General features: G+C 48.0%; 1 protein-coding gene across 1 annotated transcript in view; it reads right to left on the bottom strand.

Moving 5' to 3' along the window:
• PNP (purine nucleoside phosphorylase) overlaps positions 1-23,770 on the bottom strand; it is a 56,552-nt gene extending 32,782 nt beyond the window's left edge. The window contains exon 1 of the mRNA XM_077455091.1: positions 23,622-23,770. Coding sequence (XP_077311217.1) covers positions 23,622-23,647 — 26 coding nt within the window. The 5' untranslated portion in view covers positions 23,648-23,770. The remainder of the gene's footprint in view (positions 1-23,621) is intronic.
• Between the last annotated feature and the right edge of the window lie 233 nt (positions 23,771-24,003).

The following is a 24,003-nucleotide window of genomic DNA, read 5'->3' as shown; positions in this document are numbered from 1 at the left end:
ATCTGAGGGGGACATGCAAGGAAAATAAAAAACAGAATTTTAGCTTGCACATGATTGGATGATAATATCAGCAGAGCTTCCCCTCATTTCAGATCTTCCCCTCAGATTTCCAGCGACTGCACTTCCAAGTGCACTTTCAGTGCAATTTCAAGTGCACTTTGCACTACAAGTGCAAACTACAAGTGCAAAGTGGATTTGCCTTTCATGAATAACCCCCATTGTTCCTTACTTGGTTCCTTATATAGTTATTTTGGGTCCTTTTATATAGTTCTTTTTTTGTTATTTGTTTTACCATGCATGCTATTTAGTACAAATTAATTTGCAGTAAATTTTACAGAATCAGCAGATGTATTATACGTTTTTTTTTTCTGGATTTCAATTTATGTATCTAGTTCAGAAGAACTAAAGAATGGAGATGGGAGAGACCAACATCTGGAATGCAGATGTCTCCCGGTTTGGAACAACTGTATTGGTTGCTTCAAGCATACAGGCACATTTTTGTACCCTCATTTTAATGTCAGTATTCCCCATCTCATCTAATAACATGCTTGTAGTTAGTACTTACATTCTTTTCCACGTAATGGCCGTTTAACACTGCTCTGCTGAAAAAATGCGCTAAAAACACATATGTGTTTTTTGCTGCATTTTCTGGTTGCCTGACTCCCAGCATGCACCTATGAAGCATGAACATGTTACTCAAAAAAGTGCACAACAAAGTCAACCACAATGCGTTTTTCACGCATTTTCCATTGATTTCAAAAGATATAATTTGGTGGCATTTGTACTGTTCTGGAATTTTCGGGCCACAAGAAATGAGATAGGCCGTCAGTACTTCAGAACTGATTGATTTTAAGATATACAGTATAGACCAGGGTTCCTCTAGAGGTTGCTAGGGGTTCCCTGAGCAATGGTCAATTTCTGCCTCTCAGGTAAGTTCTCAAGGACACCAACGATCTTTTTTGTTATCTTCAAAGGGGTAATTCTTTCCAATAACCACAAGTGTAAGCCCTTGTACACATGGTTGGAGAATCAGTCGGAATGTGTCCTATCGGACCGTGTCGTCGGATAATCCGACTGTGTGTGGTATGCATCGGACTGATTCCGTCCGAATCTCCGTCGGACCCAATTTTCCAACATGTTGGAAATATTTCCCGACCAACTGGGCCGGTCGGACATACTCCGATCATGTGTAGAGCATTTTGATCGGACCAAGTGCCACGCATGCTCAGATCAAATTCCTACATCAAAGCTATTGGCTACTAGCCTGAACGTAGTCCCATCGTGTGTATGCAACAGTTTTGGACAAGATCCGACGGACAAAATCTGACGGGCAAAATCCGACGGATTTGGGTTATTTTCACCAAAGAAATGTAACAGAATACATTTTGGCATAAAATTATTTATTTGCAAATTTTATAACAGAGATGAAGAAAAATGCATTTTTTCTCCCAAATTGTCATTTTTTAATTAGTTAGCAAAAAATAAATAAAAACCCAGCAGTGATTAAACACACCCAAAAGAACGCTCTATTGGTGTAAAAAAAAAAAAAAAAATGCTACAAATGTCATTTGTGTTCAGTGTAGCATGACCGTGCAATTGTCATTCAAAGAGTGACAGCGATGAAAGCTGAAAAATGGCCTGGGCAGGAAGGGGGTGAAAGTGCCCAGTATGGAAGTGGTTAAACAGGGCACCACAGATGCAGCATACATGACTTTTAAAAATTCCCTGCACCCGCAGAACTCTGGTGTGAAGAGTTCCATAGGATTTAAAGGAAAATATTTTATTGAATTATTCTTGCGATTTTATCAGGGTAAAAGCACAGCAAAAACGCATCACTGTGAAAGGGCCCTTAGTTGTTTTTTTTTCCTAATACACTATTTGCTACCATATTAAATTCACAACAAAAATATTTATGCTTATGCTAAATAAAGTTTGATCTTCACAACCATATTTACTTTGTATCAACAACTACAAGGTTGTTTACCAAACACATTGTTTATATTTTTCCTGCCTTGCTTTTGTTACATTTACATGCTGATGATACAAAAACAAATGTACAGCCGTATTGTTACTCTCTCTTATCTCAGTATTCTTTCTGCACTTAGTACGCACATTATCCTTGACAAAAACAAATATATTATGCAGCATCAACTATAATCACCTTTGCATTAGTTTATGTTTTCGAACAGCGAAGGCCATAGGCATTTGTTATCAGACCACAGTGCTTAAAGCAAAGTTCATGGCCTAGGTAGAAGGTGGTATGAGCTGTAATGGAAAGAACATGCTGGGTGTGTTCAGGTTTCATTAAAGTGTTAAGTGACATCAGCACAAAAAGCACCACTTTTCAATGTTTAATGCTGGAAGAAGGAGGGATGCTCTCCACCTATCAGAGCAGGCCATTTCTCACACCCACTGTGGAAAGCCAATCACGACTCGGCAGTTAAAAAAACCCACAAGAACACGCTCTCGGTAACACAAAGCCATGAAATCTATTACTTCTCTACACAAATGATCCCTCTGTCTCCTGTATACAAGTCAACAGTACAGTTTCTGTGCTGGGAATCTTCCTGGTTGGCATTCTCTTTAGTACCCTTTCTGTTATATCAGGGGTAGGCAACCTTTTAGGCACAGTGTGCCAAAAAAATGTCATCAAAGAAAATGAGCGTGATGATTGTATAACAAAAACATGCCAACTTCACACTCGCAATCCCCAAAAGGATTTTTTATAAAGTAAATGCTGTAAACTACTTTAGTAGTGAGAAATGAACATCCTGCACTCTCACACCTCAGATCAGCCCCAATTCCTAGAACTCCACACTTCAGATAACTGCCCCCCCCTGCAAATCTGCCCCACCACTGTACTACCCTGCACATCTGCCCTACCACTGTACTACCCTGCACATCTGCCCCGCCACTGTACTACCCTGCACATCTGCCCCGCCACTGTACTACCCTGCACATCTGCCCCACCACTGTACTACCCTGCACATCTGCCCCACCACTGTACTACCCTGCACATCTGCCCCACCACTGTACTACCCTGCACATCTGCCTCACCACTGTACTACCCTGCACATCTGCCCCACCACTGTACTACCCTGCACATCTGCCCCACCACTGTACTACCCTGCACATCTGCCCCACCACTGTACTACCCTGCACATCTGCCTCGCCACTGTACTACCCTGCACATCTGCCCCGCCACTGTACTACCCTGCACATCTGCCCCACCACTGTACTACCCTGCACATCTGCCCCACCACTGTACTACCCTGCACATCTGCCCCACCACTGTACTACCCTGCACATCTGCCCCACCACTGTACTACCCTGCACATCTGCCCCACCACTGTACTACCCTGCACATCTGCCCCACCACTGTACTACCCTGCACATCTGCCCCACCACTGTACTACCCTGCACATCTGCCCCACCACTGTACTACCCTGCACATCTGCCCCACCACTGTACTACCCTGCACATCTGCCCCACCACTGTACTACCCTGCACATCTGCTCCACCACTGTACTACCCTGCACATCTGCCCCACCACTGTACTACCCTGCACATCTGCCCCACCACTGTACTACCCTGCACATCTGCCTCACCACTGTACTACCCTGCACATCTGCCCCGCCACTGTACTACCCTGCACATCTGCCCCGCCACTGTACTACCCTGCACATCTGCCTCACCACTGTACTACCCTGCACATCTGCCTCACCACTGTACTACCCTGCACATCTGCCCCGCCACTGTACTACCCTGCACATCTGCCCCGCCACTGTACTACCCTGCACATCTGCCCCGCCACTGTACTACCCTGCACATCTGCCCCGCCACTGTACTACCCTGCACATCTGCCCCGCCACTGTACTACCCTGCACATCTGCCTCACCACTGTACTACCCTGCACATCTGCCTCACCACTGTACTACCCTGCACATCTGCCTCACCACTGTACTACCCTGCACATCTGCCCCGCCACTGTACTACCCTGCACATCTGCCCCACCACTGTACTACCCTGCACATCTGCTCCACCACTGTACTACCCTGCACATCTGCCCCACCACTGTACTACCCTGCACATCTGCCCTACCACTGTACTACCCTGCACATCTGCCTCACCACTGTACTACCCTGCACATCTGCCCCGCCACTGTACTACCCTGCACATCTGCCCCGCCACTGTACTACCCTGCACATCTGCCTCACCACTGTACTACCCTGCACATCTGCCTCACCACTGTACTACCCTGCACATCTGCCTCACCACTGTACTACCCTGCACATCTGCCTCACCACTGTACTACCCTGCACATCTGCCCCGCCACTGTACTACCCTGCACATCTGCCCCGCCACTGTACTACCCTGCACATCTGCCCCACCACTGTACTACCCTGCACATCTGCCCTACCACTGTACTACCCTGCACATCTGCCTCACCACTGTACTACCCTGCACATCTGCCCCGCCACTGTACTACCCTGCACATCTGCCCCGCCACTGTACTACCCTGCACATCTGCCTCACCACTGTACTACCCTGCACATCTGCCTCACCACTGTACTACCCTGCACATCTGCCCTACCACTGTACTACCCTTCACATCTGCCTCGCCACTGTACTACCCTGCACATCTGCCCCGCCACTGTACTACCCTGCACATCTGCCCCACCACTGTACTACCCTGCACATCTGCCCCACCACTGTACTATCCTGCACATCTGCCCCACCACTGTACTACCCTGCACATCTGCCCCACCACTGTACTACCCTGCACATCTGCCTCACCACTGTACTACCCTGCACATCTGCCCCACCACTGTACTACCCTGCACATCTGCCCCACCACTGTACTACCCTGCACATCTGCCCCACCACTGTACTACCCTGCACATCTGCCCTACCACTGTACTACCCTTCACATCTGCCTCACCACTGTACTACCCTGCACATCTGCCCCGCCACTGTACTACCCTGCACATCTGCCCCACCACTGTACTACCCTGCACATCTGCCCCACCACTGTACTACCCTGCACATCTGCCCCACCACTGTACTACCCTGCACATCTGCCCCACCACTGTACTACCCTGCACATCTGCCCCACCACTGTACTACCCTGCACATCTGCCCCACCACTGTACTACCCTGCACATCTGCCCCACCACTGTACTACCCTGCACATCTGCCCCACCACTGTACTACCCTGCACATCTGCCCCACCACTGTACTACCCTGCACATCTGCCCCACCACTGTACTACCCTGCACATCTGCCCCACCACTGTACTACCCTGCACATCTGCCCCACCACTGTACTACCCTGCACATCTGCCCCACCACTGTACTACCCTGCACATCTGCCCCACCACTGTACTACCCTGCACATCTGCCCCACCACTGTACTACCCTGCACATCTGCCCCACCACTGTACTACCCTGCACATCTGCCCCACCACTGTACTACCCTGCACATCTGCCCCACCACTGTACTACCCTGCACATCTGCCCCACCACTGTACTACCCTGCACATCTGCTCCACCACTGTACTACCCTGCACATCTGCCCCACCACTGTACTACCCTGCACATCTGCCCTACCACTGTACTACCCTGCACATCTGCCTCACCACTGTACTACCCTGCACATCTGCCCCGCCACTGTACTACCCTGCACATCTGCCCCACCACTGTACTACCCTGCACATCTGCCCCACCACTGTACTACCCTGCACATCTGCCCCACCACTGTACTACCCTGCACATCTGCCCCACCACTGTACTACCCTGCACATCTGCCTCGCCACTGTACTACCCTGCACATCTGCCCCGCCACTGTACTACCCTGCACATCTGCCCCACCACTGTACTACCCTGCACATCTGCCCCACCACTGTACTACCCTGCACATCTGCCCCACCACTGTACTACCCTGCACATCTGCCCCACCACTGTACTACCCTGCACATCTGCCCCACCACTGTACTACCCTGCACATCTGCCCCACCACTGTACTACCCTGCACATCTGCCCCACCACTGTACTACCCTGCACATCTGCCCCACCACTGTACTACCCTGCACATCTGCCCCACCACTGTACTACCCTGCACATCTGCCCCACCACTGTACTACCCTGCACATCTGCCCCACCACTGTACTACCCTGCACATCTGCTCCACCACTGTACTACCCTGCACATCTGCCCCACCACTGTACTACCCTGCACATCTGCCCTACCACTGTACTACCCTGCACATCTGCCCCACCACTGTACTACCCTGCACATCTGCCCCACCACTGTACTACCCTGCACATCTGCCCCACCACTGTACTACCCTGCACATCTGCCCCACCACTGTACTACCCTGCACATCTGCCCCACCACTGTACTACCCTGCACATCTGCCCCACCACTGTACTACCCTGCACATCTGCCCCACCACTGTACTACCCTGCACATCTGCCCCACCACTGTACTACCCTGCACATCTGCCCCACCACTGTACTACCCTGCACATCTGCCCCACCACTGTACTACCCTGCACATCTGCCCCACCACTGTACTACCCTGCACATCTGCCCCACCACTGTACTACCCTTCACATCTGCCTCACCACTGTACTACCCTGCACATCTGCCCCGCCACTGTACTACCCTGCACATCTGCCCCACCACTGTACTACCCTGCACATCTGCCCCACCACTGTACTACCCTGCACATCTGCCCCACCACTGTACTACCCTGCACATCTGCCCCACCACTGTACTACCCTGCACATCTGCCCCACCACTGTACTACCCTGCACATCTGCCCCACCACTGTACTACCCTGCACATCTGCCCCACCACTGTACTACCCTGCACATCTGCCCCACCACTGTACTACCCTGCACATCTGCCCCACCACTGTACTACCCTGCACATCTGCCCCACCACTGTACTACCCTGCACATCTGCCCTACCACTGTACTACCCTGCACATCTGCCTCACCACTGTACTACCCTGCACATCTGCCCCGCCACTGTACTACCCTGCACATCTGCCCCGCCACTGTACTACCCTGCACAGCTGCCTCACCACTGTACTACCCTGCACATCTGCCTCACCACTGTACTACCCTGCACATCTGCCCCGCCACTGTACTACCCTGCACATCTGCCCCGCCACTGTACTACCCTGCACATCTGCCCCACCACTGTACTACCCTGCACATCTGCCCTACCACTGTACTACCCTGCACATCTGCCTCACCACTGTACTACCCTGCACATCTGCCCCGCCACTGTACTACCCTGCACATCTGCCCCGCCACTGTACTACCCTGCACATCTGCCTCACCACTGTACTACCCTGCACATCTGCCTCACCACTGTACTACCCTGCACATCTGCCCCGCCACTGTACTACCCTGCACATCTGCCCCACCTCTGTACCACCCTGCACATCTGCCCCACCACTGTACTACCCTGCACATCTGCCCCACCACTGTACCACCCTGCACATCTGCCCCACCATGTACCACCCTGCTCATCTGCCCCACCACTGTACTACCCTGCACATCTGCTCCACCACTGTACCCCCTGCACATCTGCCCCACCACTGTACTACCCTGCACATCTGCCCCACCACTGTACCCCCTCCTCACCTGCTCCACCACTGTACCCCCCTGCTCACCTGCCCCACCACTGTACCGCCCTGCTCATCTGCCCCACCACTGTACCGCCCTGCTCATCTGCCCCACCACTGTACCGCCCTGCACATCTGCCCCACCACTGTACCCCATCCTCATCTGCTCCACCACTGTACCCCCTGCTCATCTGCCCCACCACTGTACTACCTGGCACATCTGCCCCACCACGGTACCCCCTCCTCATCTGCTCCACCACTGTACTCCCTGCTCATCTGCCCCACCACTGTACTGCCCTGCACATCTCTCCCACCACTGTATCACCCTGCACATCTGCCCCACCACTGTACTACCCTGCACATATGCCCCACCACTGTACCCCCCTGTTCATCTGCTCCATCACTGTACCCCCCTGCTTATCTGCCCCACCACTGCTCCCCCTGGTCATCTGCCCCTTTACTGTACCCCCCGCTCATCTGCCACACCACTGTACTACCCTGCACATCTGTCCCACCACTGTACCCCCTCCTCATCTGCTCCACCACTGTACCCCCTGCACATCTGCCCCACCACTGTACCACCCTGCTCATCTGCCCCACCACTGTACCACCCTGCTCATCTGCCCCACCACTGTACCACCCCGCTCATCTGCCCCACCACTGTACTACCCTGCACATCTGCCCCACCATTGTACCCCTCCTCATCTGCTCCACCACTGTACCCCCTGCACATCTGCCCCACCAATGTACTACCCTGCACATCTGCCCCACCACTGTACCACCCTGCTCATCTGCCCCACCACTGTACCACCCTGCTCATCTGCCCCACCACTGTACCACCCCGCTCATCTGCCCCACCACTGTACCACCCCGCTCATCTGCCCCACCACTGTACTACCCTGCACATCTACCCCACCACTGTACCACCCTGCTCATCTGCCCCACCACTGTACTACCCTGCACATCTGCCCCACCACTGTACCACCCTGCTCATCTGCCACACCACTGTACCACCCTGCTCATCTGCCCCACCACTGTACCACCCTGCACATCTGCCCCACCACTGTACCACCCCGCTCATCTGCCACACCACTGTACTACCCTGCACATCTGCCCCACCATTGTACCCCTCCTCATCTGCTCCACCACTGTACCCCCTGCACATCTGCCCCACCACTGTACTACCCTGCACATCTGCCCCACCACTGTACCACCCTGCTCATCTGCCCCACCACTGTACCACCCTGCTCATCTGCCCCACCACTGTACCACCCCGCTCATCTGCCCCACCACTGTACTACCCTGCACATCTGCCCCACCACTGTACCACCCTGCTCATCTGCCCCACCACTGTACTACCCTGCACATCTGCCCCACCACTGTACCACCCTGCTCATCTGCCCCACCACTGTACCACCCTGCTCATCTGCCCCACCACTGTACTACCCTGCACATCTGCCCCACCTCTGTACTACCCTGCACATCTACCCCACCACTGTACCACCCTGCTAATCTGCCCCACCACTGTACTACCCTGCACATCTGCCCCACCACTGTACTACCCTGCACATCTGCCCCACCACTGTACTACCCTGCACATCTGCCCCACCTCTGTACCACCCTGCACATCTGCCCCACCTCTGTACCACCCTGCACATCTGCCCCACCACTGTACTACCCTGCACATCTGCCCCACCACTGTACCACCCTGCACATCTGCCCCACCACGTACCACCCTGCTCATCTGCCCCACCACTGTACTACCCTGCACATCTGCCCCACCATTGTACCCCTCCTCATCTGCTCCACCACTGTACCCCCTGCACATCTGCCCCACCACTGTACTACCCTGCACATCTGCCCCACCACTGTACCCCCTCCTCACCTGCTCCACCACTGTACCCCCCTGCTCATCTGCCCCACCACTGTACCGCCCTGCTCATCTGCCCCACCACTGTACCGCCCTGCTCATCTGCCCCACCACTGTACCGCCCTGCACATCTGCCCCACCACTGTACCCCATCCTCATCTGCTCCACCACTGTACCCCCTGCTCATCTGCCCCACCACTGTACTACCTGGCACATCTGCCCCACCACTGTACCCCCTCCTCATCTGCTCCACCACTGTACTCCCTGCTCATCTGTCCCACCACTGTACTGCCCTGCACATCTCTCCCACCACTGTATCACCCTGCACATCTGCCCCACCACTGTACTACCCTGCACATATGCCCCACCACTGTACCCCCCTGTTCATCTGCTCCATCACTGTACCCCCCTGCTTATCTGCCCCACCACTGCTCCCCCTGGTCATCTGCCCCTTTACTGTACCCCCCCGCTCATCTGCCACACCACTGTACTACCCTGCACATCTGTCCCACCACTGTACCCCCTCCTCATCTGCTCCACCACTGTACCACCCTGCTCATCTGCCCCACCACTGTACCCACTGCTCATCTGCCCTTTCACTGTACCCCCCTGTTCATCTGCCCCACCACTGTACTACCCTGCACATCTGCCCCACCACTGTAACCCCCCTGCTCATCTGCCCCTTCACTATACACCCCTGATCATCTGCCCCACCACTGTACTACCCTGCTCATCTGCCCCGCCAATGTAACCCCCTTCCTCGTCTGCCCCACCACTGTAATCCCCTGCACATCTGCCCCACCACTGTAATACCCTGCACATCTGACCCACCTCTACACTCCCCTGCTCATCTCTCCCACCACTGTAACCCCCTGTACATCTGCCCCAGCACGCTACCACCCTGCTCTTTTGTCCCACCACTGTAACCATCTTCTCATCTGTCCTAACACTGACCTTATCTGCTCATCTACCCCACCAGTGTAACCCCCTTTCTTATCTGCCCCACGACTGTACCACCTGCACATCTGTCCCACCTCTGTTCCCCCTGCTCTTCTGCCCCACCACTGTAACCCCCTACTCATGTGTTCCACCAATGTACCTCCTTTCTTCTCTGCACTTCTCCCCCACCTTGCTCCTCTGACACACCGCTGTAACCGCCTGCTCATCTGTCCCACCAATGTACCTACTGTCTCCTCTGCCCCAACACTGAACCCCCCCTGCTCATCTTTCCCACCACTGAACCCCCCCCCCCCCCCGCTCATCTGTCCCACCACTGTACCTCTTGCACATCTGTCCCACCACTGTAACCCCTTGCTTTGCTGCCCCACCGCTGTACCTCCCTGCACATCTGTTCCACCGCCGTATCCCCATGCCCTCCTGTCTCACTACTGAATCACCTTCTCATCTGTCATAGCACTGAACTCATCTGCTCATCTGCCCCACCATTGTAACCTGCTTTTTCATCTGCCCCACCAATGTACCTCCTGCACATCTGTCTCACCTCTGTACCACCCTGCTATTCTGCCCCACCTCTGTTCCCCCTGCTCATCTGCCCCACCAATACACCTCCTTTCATATCTGCCCTACTGCTCTACCCCCCTGCTCTTCTGTCCGGGCAAGCAAGGGAGAAGTGGTTCTGTTCTGTTCTAGAGCCGAAAGGGCTAAAGTATAAGTCTGAGCAGCAGTGCTGCTAAAGAGAGCCAGATGGCTTGGTATTTTTGGTTTTACTTACATTGTTGCTGTGGAAAGCTGAAACCCCTGTGTGGGTAACTCTTCTGTTATCGGACATTTTCTTTCATTATTAAAAGTGGGCTTACAAGCCCTTAAAACAGCATATCTGGCGTGGACTCAGCTCACTGGTAAGCTCTACCCTTAGAGCCGGTTCACACAGCGGGCGATGCGAGGCGACACGACTCGCCTCGCCTCGCTCTCGCAAGTCGCCCCCGTTCTGTACAATGGAACCGTTCTGAGAGGAGCAACTCGAGTCGCTCCGACTCAGAAAAAAGGTTCCTGTACTACTTTTGGGCGACCTCGGGGCGACTTGCATTGACTTCTATACAGAAGTCATCTGCAAGTTGCCGCAGAGGTCGCGGCAGGTCGCGGCGAGGCAAGTCGGAGTCGCCTCGCCTCGCCTGCAGTGTGAACCGGCCCTTAGGATAAAACAACCCCTGATGTTACAATATATATATATATATATATATATATATATATATATATATATATATATATATATATATACACCGTATTTTTCGGACTATAAGGCGCACCGGATTATAAGGCGCACTAGCAACGACCGGCTGATAAAATGGATATTTCCATATATAAGGCGCATCGGACTATAAGGCGCACGGTCGATTTTGTGAGAAAATTTAGGCTTTTACGTGCGCCTTATAGTCCGAAGGTTTACGTCAAGAGACCGGGTGGCTTTTTCCACGAATCTCCATCCCTATTGATCTGTGACTCCATGCGCGCCCATCTGACAGATACTGTTAAAGCCCAAGTGAGTGCTTGCCATCATTCCGGGTGCATTAACCAAAGAACTCCAGCGATGTCAACAGGTCATATATAAGGCGCACCGGATTATAAGGCGCACGGTCGTTTTTGTGAGAAAATTTAGGCTTTTACGTGCGCCTTATAGTCCGAAAAATACGGTATATATATATATATATATATATATACATATACACACATCACTCACACACGCATATACACACACACACACACACACACACACACACACGCATATACACTGTAGGTATATAAAGGCTTAGTACAGACAACAGATACAGGGCTTGGCTTAACAAAGGTAAATAGAATGATTCATATGCAAGGGATTTTCCATTAGCTTAGTGAATTAGGTAAATATCTGCTGATCCCTTTTTTCTCCTTGCATATGATTGTGTACTCTTTGCAAAGATAATTTTGCAGCACATTTATTAACCTAAGGGAGAACCTCCTTGCAAAGTAAACAGCCTATGAGTAAACCAACCCTATAGTGTTACATTTTTCAACAATTGCAAAGGCAAACCACTTGGTATTAGAAAAAACATTTTCAGTTTCGTTTCTATGTGCTTCTTGATTCTGCCATTTTTGTCCAGATTGGCAAACAATTTAATGTCTATGGAGCTCCGGCTCACAGGTGAGAATTGTGGTGGTGGGAGCAACTGTGTGTGGGATGGGGGAGCACTAATGTGTGGGGTATGGAGGAGAGGCCCAGCAATCATGTATGTTGGAAAGCCTTCTCTGGTCACTTTTATTTTATATAAATAAATATAATTTTTTTTTTTTTACACACACACACAAATTGGTTAAACTCACAAGTGCTTTTTTTAAAAACCATTACTTTTCCTTTTATACTGGCTTTTGAAATTTTAATTTAGTAACTGGATAAAAGGTTTAGCACTTTTTGAAAGTAGAATAGTGCATTTTACAAACAACTCATAGGCATGCGAAGGGGCTGTGCCGGGTGTGCCTGGCACACCCTAATCATCCCATGTAGCGCAGATTTCCCCTGCTATTTTAACAAAGCCCCTCAAGGGGGTTCTTTAATTTTTTTAAAAAATTATAAAAAAAATGTAATTGTAAAAAAATTATTCAAAGATAAATAAAAAAACTACTGACACCAATCTCTGCCCTACTGACAGTGTCCACTGCTCTACTGACACCATTCTCTTCCCTACTGACACTGTCCACTGCTCTACTGGCACCAATCTCTGCCCTACTGACACGTTTACTGCCCTACTGACACCAATTTCTGCCCTACTGACACCAATCTCTGTCCTACTGACACTGTTCACTGCTCTACAGACACTGCCCACTGCTCTACTGACACCAATCTCTGCCCTACTGCCACCAATCTCTGCCCTACTGACACCAATCTCTGCCCTACTGACACTGTCCACTGCTCTACTGAAACCAATCTATGCCCTACTGACACTGTCCACTGCTCTACTGGCACCAATCTCTGCCCTACTGACACGTTCACTGCCCTACTGACACCAATTTCTGCCCTACTGACACCAATCTCTGTCCTACTGACACTGTTCACTGCTCTACTGACACTGCCCACTGCTCTACTGACACCAATCTCTGCCCTACTGACACTGTCCACTGCTCTACTGACACCAATTTCTGCCCTACTGACACTGTTTTCTGCTCTACTGACACCAATCTCTGCCCTACTGACACTGTCCACTGCTCTACTGACACCAATTTCTGCCCTACTAACACTGTTTACTGCTCTACTGACACCAATCTCTGCCCTACTGACACTGTCCACTGCTCTACTGGCATCAATCTCTGCCCTACTGACACGTTCACTGCCCTACTGACACCAATTTCTGCCCTACTGACACCAATCTCTGTCCTACTGACACTGTCCACTGCTCTACTGACACTGTCCACTGCTCTACTGACACTGTCCACTGCTCTACTGACACCAATTTCTGCCCTACTGACACTGTTTACTGCTCTACTGACACCAATCTCTGCCCTACTGACACTGTCCACTGCTCTACTGACACCGATTTCTGCCCTACCGACACTGTTTACTTCTCTACTGACACCAATCTGTGCCCTACTGACACTGTTCACTGCTCTACTGACACCAATCTCTGCCCTACTGACACTGTTCACTGCTCTACTGACACCAATATCTGCCCTACTGACACCGTCCACTGCTCTACTGACACCGTCCACTGCTCTACTGACACCGTCCATGTTTTAATACAGTTTATAATATATACACACACACACGTTTGTTTGAGCTTTTGGGTGCACATCCTAATGCAATAGGCTGCGCACACCTATGATACAACTATATACAGTAGTTCAGACAAATGAGGAGGAAAGAGGGACTAAGCCCTTGTACACACGGTCGGAGAATCCGTCGGAATGTGTCCTATCGGACCGTGTGGTCGGATAATCCGACTGTGTGTGGTATGCATCGGACTGATTCCGTCCGAATATCCATCGGACCCAATTTTCCAACATGTTGGAAATATTTCCCGACCAACTGGTTTGATCGGACATACTCCGATCATGTGTAGCGAATTTTGATCGGACCAAGTGCCACGCATGTTTAGATCAAATTCCTACATCAAAGCTATTAGCTACTAGCCTGAATGTAGTCCCATTGTAACGAAATTACATCATCACGTTCTGAAAGATTGGATTTTTCGACAACTTAGTCCGACCGTGTGTATGCAACAGTTTCGGACACAATCCGTCGGACTAAATCCAACGGATTTGGTTGGCAGAATCTCCGACCGTGTGTACAGGGGCTAAGAGACTTTGCTTCAAATCAGGGACTGTCCATCTAACTCAGGGACAGTTGGGAGCTATGCTAAAATATCCCACACCAGAGGGGTCTCCTGCCACCATGCCTGTCTTTCACCATAGGTAAAAAATGAATGGTCACACTATATATAATAGAGATCAAGCAGCCAGTACATAATCACTGCTCTGTTCACTACCTCATTGAACACATATATATATATATACCTGTACATTTTTGCAGCATTTCTACTGTGCTACATCCATATATCCAATACTGACCTGTCATATATGGTAGTGTGGTTGTTCCTGGAGCTTGGTCAGTGTTCCACCAATACACCATACTATAACTAAAGGTACCCACAAAATTAATAAAAAATAATAATAAATACTGTTGCCCAGTTTCAGATTTATCAGTACATGATTGTTATATATCGGATTCCTACTGTATTAAATTGTATTGTAATTGTACTTCCTGCCCCAATGTTGTAAAGTGCTGCGCAAACTGCTGGCGCTAAATAAATCCTGTATACTAATACTAATAACAACAATGAACTGCAACTTCTTGGAGGAACTACTATATGGCAAAACGTTGTCAACACCTGACCATCACTCCTACCTACAGTATATTGCCAATCCATGTGGACAACTGTCCAATTTATGGAGTTTATGTTTTCAGTGACGGGTACAGTAAATTCTACAGCATTCAAAGGCATATTTTAGACAGATGTGCGATTCTAACTTGTGGTAACAGTTTGGGGGAGGCCTCTTTATGTTCCAGCAAGACTGTGCCCTTGTGCACAATCCAGATATAAAGACATGATGGTTGGATGCGTTTGGTGTAGAGGAACTTGAATGGTTTGCACAGAGCCTCCACCTTAGGCTACATGCCCATGGACGTTTTAAAAAATGGTCTGTAAACCCAGTACAGATGCCAGTAAAAAAAGCGGCATTAAAAACACGATTCTATCCGCGTTTTGCATTGAATTCAACGCATGTTACTCCAAGCTGGCTTTCAGCCGTGTTTCTCTGTCTCTGTTCAAAATCAATGGATCCCTATGGGGAACCAGAAGTCAGATCAAGAGGATCCGACTTGCATTGCGACTTGTGTGCTGAGAATCTTGAGGGGGAATGCAAAAATTGAAAAAAAAAAATGTGCGTGAGGTTCCCCCCAAAGCTTGTATGGATCTTTAGGGGACCCCCCACACCAAAAAAATGGCGTGGAGTCCCCCCCAAGAGCCATACCAGACCCTAATATGAGCACGCAGCCCGGCAGGTCAGGAAGAAGGGGTCGAGCCAGCTCTCCCCCCCCTCCTCGACTATACCAAGCCACATGCCCTCAACATGAAGGGGGTTGGTGCTTTGGGGCAGGGGGGCCCTGCTCCCCCCACCCTAAAGCACCTTGTCCCCGCGTTGATGAGGACAAGGGCCTCTTCCCAACAACCCTGGCCGTTGCTTGTTGGGGTCTGCCGGCAGGGGGCTTATTGGAATCTGGGAGCCCCCTTTAATATGGGGGCTCCCAGATCCCAGCCCCCCCCACCCTATGCGAATGAGTATGGGTTACATCGTACCCCTACCCATTCACCTGGGGAAAAAAGTGTCAATAAAAAAAAACACACACACTACACAGGTTTTTAAAGTAATTTATTAGGCAGCTCCGGGGGTGACCCCGCCCCATACCTGTATAAGTCGTGGCACACCGTGCACACGGCATTGCAGCAGGAGGGAGCATCAAGTCAATATCGGAAAAAGAGAAGAGGGAAGAAGACAACAGAAAAGACCGGGCAACAGCTAGCAGAAGAGTGGGCAAAAGAGCAGAAGATAGCGGAGGAGCCAAGCAAAAGACATCGGGCAGCGGGAGAAGAGGCCAGAGAGTGCAAAGAAGAGGCTGGAGAGAGCGGAGAAGTCAGAAGAGACTCCAAAGTCAGAAGAGACCCCCCGGGCTGCCTAATAAATTACTTTAAAAACCTGTGTAGTGTGTTTTTTATTGACACTTTTTTCCGTTCTTTTTTCAGAACTTTTTGTTCTGCGTCACTTTAACTGACATTTATGCGGTCGTGCGACGTTGCACCCAAACAAAATTGACGTCTTATTTTTCCCACATATAGAGCGTTCTTTTGGTGGTATTTGATCACCCAGTTTTTATTTTTTGCGCTATAAACAAAAAAAGACCGACAATTTTGAAAAATAAACTATATTTTTAACTTTTCGCTATAATAAATATCCCCCCAAAAAATGTATAAAAAAATTAATTTCTTCCTCAGTTTAGGCCAATATGTATTCTTCTACATATTTTTTGTAAAAACAAAAATTAATAAGCGTATATTGATTGGTTTGTGCAAAAGTTATAACCTGTGCAACATAGGGGATAGATTTATGGCATTTTTTTTGTTATTAATTTTTTTTAAATTAGTAATGACGGCGATTTTTATCGTGACTGCGACATTGCGGCAGACAGATCAGACACTTCTGACACTATTTTGGGTCCATTGACATTTATACAGCGATCAGAGCTAAAAATAGCCACTGATTATTGTATAAAGGTCACTGGCAGGGAAGGGGTTAAACACTAGGGGGCGATCAATGGGTTAAGTGTGTTCCCTCACTGTGTTCTAACTGTAGGCGGGATGTGCTTGCAAGAATATGACAGAGATCCCTGCTCCCTATCACTGGGAGCAGTAGATTCCTGTCATGTCACTAGGCAGAACAGGGAAATGCCTTGTTTACATAGGCATCTCCCCGCTCTGCCTGTCCGTGCCACGATCGCGGGCCACTGGCGGACATTGAGTCCGCGGGATCCGCGGCATGCTCATGTGGCACATGGTGGACCGCCGGCAGTGCACACGTGCCCACTAGCCTGCAATGATGGAGGGACGTATGGGTACGCCCATTTATGCCGCCCTGTCATTCTGCCGACGTATACCGTACAGCGTTCAGCAAGCGGTTAAAGCAAAAGATCAATTTAGTTTTTTGTGATCTCTTTCTTTCAAAGGTAAAGGATAGATATGGGGTCTTGCTCTATAAAGAGGACCTGTCATCTCGTATTTCAATTACAAGGGATATTCTCTAGGGTCTCTGGCAAAAAAATAATAAATAAATAAATAATAATAAAATAATAATGTGTGTGTGTGTGTGTGTGTGTGTGTGTGTGTGTATGTGTATATATATATATATATATATATATATATATATATATATATATATATATATATATATATATATATATATATATATATATATTGGGGGTGCTAAGTAATTTTCTAGCAACAAATGCTGATTTTTAATTGTAAACGTAACGTGCCAGAAAGGCTTGGTCCGTAAGTGGCTAGCTACTGCTTGGGTGTTTTTTTTAAATGGTTAACTCATGATTAGATCAGGGATACACAGTATATAGGATTTCACCCTCTTTTTTCCAAATGCCTTTACATGTAGGCATGAGCAATCCAAACATAAAAGGTTGTTTTAAACAACTATGCACTACCAGCCCAGCCTCCTAGTCTGCTGTCTTTGATTGGCTGAAGTCTACTCGGCACTAAATCTACTCTTATCAAACATTTTCACTGGCATTTGTATATGTCTAGCTTCTCACACAGTTCAGACAAACTAAGTTTGTGTTCATCAAAACATGTGCTCCTCCCAAGGCCAATCTGTTGCAGGAGGACAAAGCAGTGTATTTTACAATGTTTCACTTGTGTATTGCCTTAGAATGCTTTGTTTTCATAATGGATAGAGTAAGTGAGGGTTATAACCCCTGTCCTTTTTTTCTGTAATTTGTGTCCCATTGGGGAGATTTCCCTTCACTTCCTGTCACATAGCCAAAGAGGAAGTGAGAGGAAATCACTATAAATTGAGGGAATCCCTGAGAGTCACCAGGACCACCAGAAATGATGTCACCCTTTGGAAAATCCCCCCTCTATTCTTTTTTGGTCAAACCCACAATTTAGGACTTTTTCACTCTCACTTTCAACAGGTGTGCAAATCCCTTTTAGTTTTATTGTATTTTTACACATTACAAAGCAGCACAGGGGGCAGTATGATGCAGCAACTAAAAGCAACCATTGACATTTACCTTTGTGTGGTGCTACCAATCCCTATCCCTGATTTGAAGGGACTGTCCCTGATTTGGAGCAATGTCCCTCTAGCCCTCTTTCCTCCTCATTCGTCCCTCATTTTGGTCTGATCCATATAGTTGTATATAAAACACAATATTTATCTTTAAAAAAAGTGTTTCCCAGCACTAATCCTTTCATCCAATTTCTAAATTGCTGCATTTGTAAATTTCAAAAGCCAGTATAAGGCCCTTTTCACACATGCGGATGGTATGTCCGTATTTCATCCATCCGTTTGCGGATGAAATACGGGCATACATTCATCCCTATGGGATAGCGGGTGTCTGCGGATGAGCATTAGCAGACACCCGCTATTGTCCGCCTCCGCAACTGTCCGATTCTGCAGACGGAAGAAAATCCTATTTTTCTGTCCGTCTGCAGAGCGGATCGGATGAACACGGACAGACGGTCCATGCTCATCCGATCCCCATAGAGGAGAGCGGAGAGCTGACAGGGCGGTCCCTGCACAGTGTGCGGAGACCGCCCTGTCCGCCGCCGGCTCAGCGGGGACAACAGAGCGATCCCCGCTGAGCGAGCGGATCATTACGGGGCGGATCATTACTGATCCGTCCCGTGTGAAAGAGGCCTAAAGGAATATTAGGTGTAAAAAAAAAAAAAAAAAAAGCATTTGTGGGTTTAACTAATCATTTTTTTTTTTTTGTATAATTTTCCTTTTAAGAGGGTTTGGCAGGGAGCGTGTCCTATGCCTACATTCATTTGCTAATAGGTGTCCCTCTTTCCCATTTCAAAAACATGGTAGGCTTGCTTTATCCATCCAGTTAAGGCTCACATTCCATTAGCTGCATAAATATCTAATTGTCATAATAGCTTAAATGTTTTTCTTTGCAGGGTCTGAAATTCCCACCTAACTTCCAGGACAATAATGTCAGGATCTGCCCACATGCCTGATCGGCAACTGGCTCAGCCTCTCAGTGTGCCACTGGGAGACTGAGCCAGCTGCTCCAACTCCCTCCACAGCCCAGCACTCCAGTAAGTACTGGAGGTGCAGAGAAGAGAACCGGTGACTGGCAATCATTGCTCTGTGCTCAGAGTGGACCCTAGAACTGAGCAATCAGCAGTCTTTGATTGCTCAGTTCTTGGTGTAGAGTAGACACAGCTAGTGACAGATGCTGCATTGAATTGATACTGTATCCTCCTAGGTGAGTATTTAGTATTTAGAAAAAAATTTTTTTACATTTCACACTTCTCTTTTAACCGCTTGCCGCCCGCCAGCCGTCAAATGACGGCTGGGCGGCACGGCTCTCATTCTGGGAGGCGGTTATATAACGTCCACCCAGAACGGCCGCTCTCGTGCGTCCATGGGGACGTGCATCGCAGTGATCAGTGGTGCGGTATGTCTGACACACCGCTACACCGATTTCGGTAAAGATGAGGTGATGCCTAACATTGCCATCTATCAGTGCCCATCCGTGCCACATAACAGTGCCTATCAGTCGCCTATCGCCTATCAGTGCTACCCATAAGTACCCATCAGTGCAGCCTTTCAATGCCCAGTGTCGCCCATCAGTGCCACCGATGAGTGCCCATCAGTGCCGCCGACCAGTGCTCATCAGTGTCGCTTATCAGTGCCCACCGTCAGTGCCATCAGTGCCACCTCATTGGTGCCACCTCATCAGTGCAGGTCAGTGCTGCCTTATCAGTGCCCACCAGTGAAGGAGAAAACTTACTTATTTACAAAATTTAATAACAGAAACAAGAGAAACTTTTTTTTTCTTCAAAATATTAGATCTTTTTTTATTTGTTTAGCAAAAGAAACAAAAAGACAAAACCGCAGAGGTGATCAAATATCACCAAAAGAAAGCGCTATTTGTGAAAACAAAATAATAAAAATTCTGTTTGGGTACAGTGCAGTATTGTCATTTAAACGGCGACAGTGCTGAAAGCTGAAAATTGGCTTGCGCAGGAAGGGGGTGTAAGTGCCTGGTATTGAGGTGGTTAACAGAGTCCAGCTAGCACAAAAAAGAGAAGCTAATAAGAAAATAAAGAGAAGCTAATGGCAGGTAATTGCCTCATTTGCATATTTTGATGCAAGTATACCGGTTTACCTAATTCTCTAGATGAGAGATTGCAGATATTTGCACACAACTGCTGCAACAAGTATACTGAAATTCTATGGTCACATGACTTTGTGAAATCTTTTTCGTCATTTATGTGAATGCCGATTACAAGATCTTTCAGAAAATATGTCATTAGCTCAGTTTCTTAATAGGATTTCAGTAATATTATTGGGAAATTTATCTAGAACTTCTTTAAATTATGATTTACTTTTATAAGATTTAACTTGAACTAAATCTTCTCACATACAGCTGTTGTCTTTATTAGGCAGAAGTGTAGTGATATTGTTAGGAATGACACAAATCTGCAATTTTGATTCTAATCCATAAAGTCTGCCAATAGACAATGATATCGGTCAGCCTTTAGGGCCATCTCACATCAGAACGCAGTGTGGGAAAGGCGTGTTCTGTACGCATTTACCGCATAGTACTCAAACGCATTACCTTTGCTGTGGCTGCCAATTCAATATTAACGCCAACCTTAGTGCAGATTGCAAATATAGTATGTTTGCACCAAATGCACCATTCAATTTGGTGTGGGGAATTTGTTAAAAGCAGTGTATTCACTACTTTTTTCACATTCTGGTGTGATTTCAGCCCATTCAAATGAATGGCTGCAAAATTGCAGAAGGAGCGTACTAACGGTAAGATTTTAGGACAACAGTCTGTCAACAGGTAATCCCTTACCAACAATTGCATTGTGTGTACGAGGCTTTAGAGTCTACACAAACTTTATTAGTGTTAAAAATTTTGTACACTAATTAGCTCCAGCTTCTTGGACAGCAGTGCCTAATGCCTAACCAATTATTTTCAACAAGTTTTTTTACCTCTGTCATTGAAGAGCACACAATTAGACTACAAGGAACAGAAAACCACAACAGATCAATGGAAGAGCTCAGGTAAGGGAAGAAAAGTGGGGCTCTTTTTATATTAGACAAATCAGGAATCCAGATTGCTCTAGCTTATTCAGCTGTTGTGTACAAATGTCAGTTCAACTCATACAAATCTGATGTGTACCCTTTCTCATCCCATGAAGGAATTCGATGTAAAGGATCCCCTATCTCATTCTCTTACCTATGCATGATCTGACTTTCACCCCTGTCTAATCCCATGAAGGAATCAGATGCAAGGGATCGCCTATATAATTCCCTTATTTAAGCATTATCTGACTTCCACCTATCTCTAATGAGACACTTATATAATTCCCTTATGTAAGAATGATCTGACCCCCACCTATCTCTAACGAGACACAAGGGAACCCCTATATAATTCCCTTATGTAAGAATGATCTGACTCCCACCTGTCTGTAATCAGATACAAGGGAACCCCTATATAATTCCCTTATGTAAGAATGATCAGACTTCCACCTATCTCTAATCAGACACAAGGGAGTCCCTATATAATTCTCTTATGTAAGCATGATCTGATTTTCACCCTTTCTAGCTCCATGAAGAAATCAGATACAGGAGAACACCTGTGATCTGACTTTCACCCACTTCTAATCATATATAAAGAAACTCCCATATAATTCCCTGGTGTAAGCATTATTTGACTTTCACCTATTTCTCATTCCATAAAATAATCAGATACATAAGAATACTTATACATCTGCCTTATGTAAACATGGTATGCCTTTCACTCATTTCTTATTCCATGGGAAATCAGATCCCCTATATAATTCCACTGATTTTAATTCATTTCTCATCAGATGTAAAGGAACCCCTATAGATTTATGTAATGTAAGCATGATCTGACTTACACCCATATCTAACCCCATGAAGAAATCAGATATAGGAGAACCCCTACTATACATTTCCCTTATGTAAGGTGATCTGACTATTTCACATTTCATCCCATGAAGGAATCAGATATAAAGGAACTCCTATATATTTCCCTTACGTAAAGTAATCTGACTTTCACACATATAATTCCCTTATGTATGCATTACCTGACTTTCCTCCATTTCTCATCGCATACAAGAATCAGATACATGGGAATGCTATAAATTTCCCTTATGTAAGCTTGGTATGCATTTCACATATTTCTAGTTCCATGGGGAAATCAGATCCCCTATATATTTCCTTATGTAAGGTGATCTGATTTTCATCAGATGTAAAGGAACCCCTATACATTTATGATGTGACTTTCACCGATGTGTAACCACATGAAGGGCTCGGGAGATCTCTTCTATCCTTCTGTAAGCAGTGTAAGTCATCCAGCCAGTGTCTGGCATGGGTCACACATCTCCTCCTCTACAATCACACACAATGATGGCCCTGGGCTGTTCAGGATATCTGCTTACAGCCGGTTTTCTGGTGCATTGTACAGGATCTCTACCCTGCTCATCAGATGGGAACATTTGAAGGACTCAGACCCAGAGGTGTGAAGAGGCATAATAAAGTGATTGATGAGAGTGTGAATGAGTCCTTCCTCCCTCCTCACTGCTCCTGATGGCTTCTAGGAAACCTCCATCCCCCATCTACTATGGGGACAAAGCAGCCTCTGTGTGCTCTCCTCCACCATGACATATCTGCCTCCTCCATAATAATCAACCTGTTACACATCATCATCATGACCTGGCATGGAAGATAGGAGACATCAACACTATGATCTACTATCAGGTTACTAGTGTCAGCCATCGTTTCCCTGTACTTACCTGTGCTCCTCTCCGCAGTGTGCCATGGTAGATCAGTGTGGGGGGGAAGGATGATCAGCAAGTCCTCCTCGGTATGTGGCTGGGACTTGTCACGTATTGCTCTGCATCCACCTGAAATATGTCACAGATGACGTCATTGGAGGCAAGTCTCTGGGACACCAATGAGGAGGCTCCCTGTGATGAGGATGCTGACTAAGGACTCGGAGGGTTCTGTGTACGAGGATGTGTGACTGCAGATCGCACACACAGGGAAGGAGAGGTGTATGTCACATCACATCAGATCACATCACATGAGATCACACCACATCACATCAGATCATAGTTCATCAGATCACATCAGAACACACCACATCACATCAGATCACATCAGATCAGAACACAC

The sequence above is a fragment of the Lithobates pipiens genome, unplaced genomic scaffold, assembly GCF_037356315.1.
Source record: "Lithobates pipiens isolate NorthernLeopardFrog02 unplaced genomic scaffold, aLitPip1_a1.2 Scaffold_1, whole genome shotgun sequence".
Classification (NCBI taxonomy): domain Eukaryota; kingdom Metazoa; phylum Chordata; class Amphibia; order Anura; family Ranidae; genus Lithobates; species Lithobates pipiens.
The sequence above is the reverse complement of the archived record's forward strand: the minus strand, read 5'-3'. Positions and strand labels throughout refer to the sequence as shown.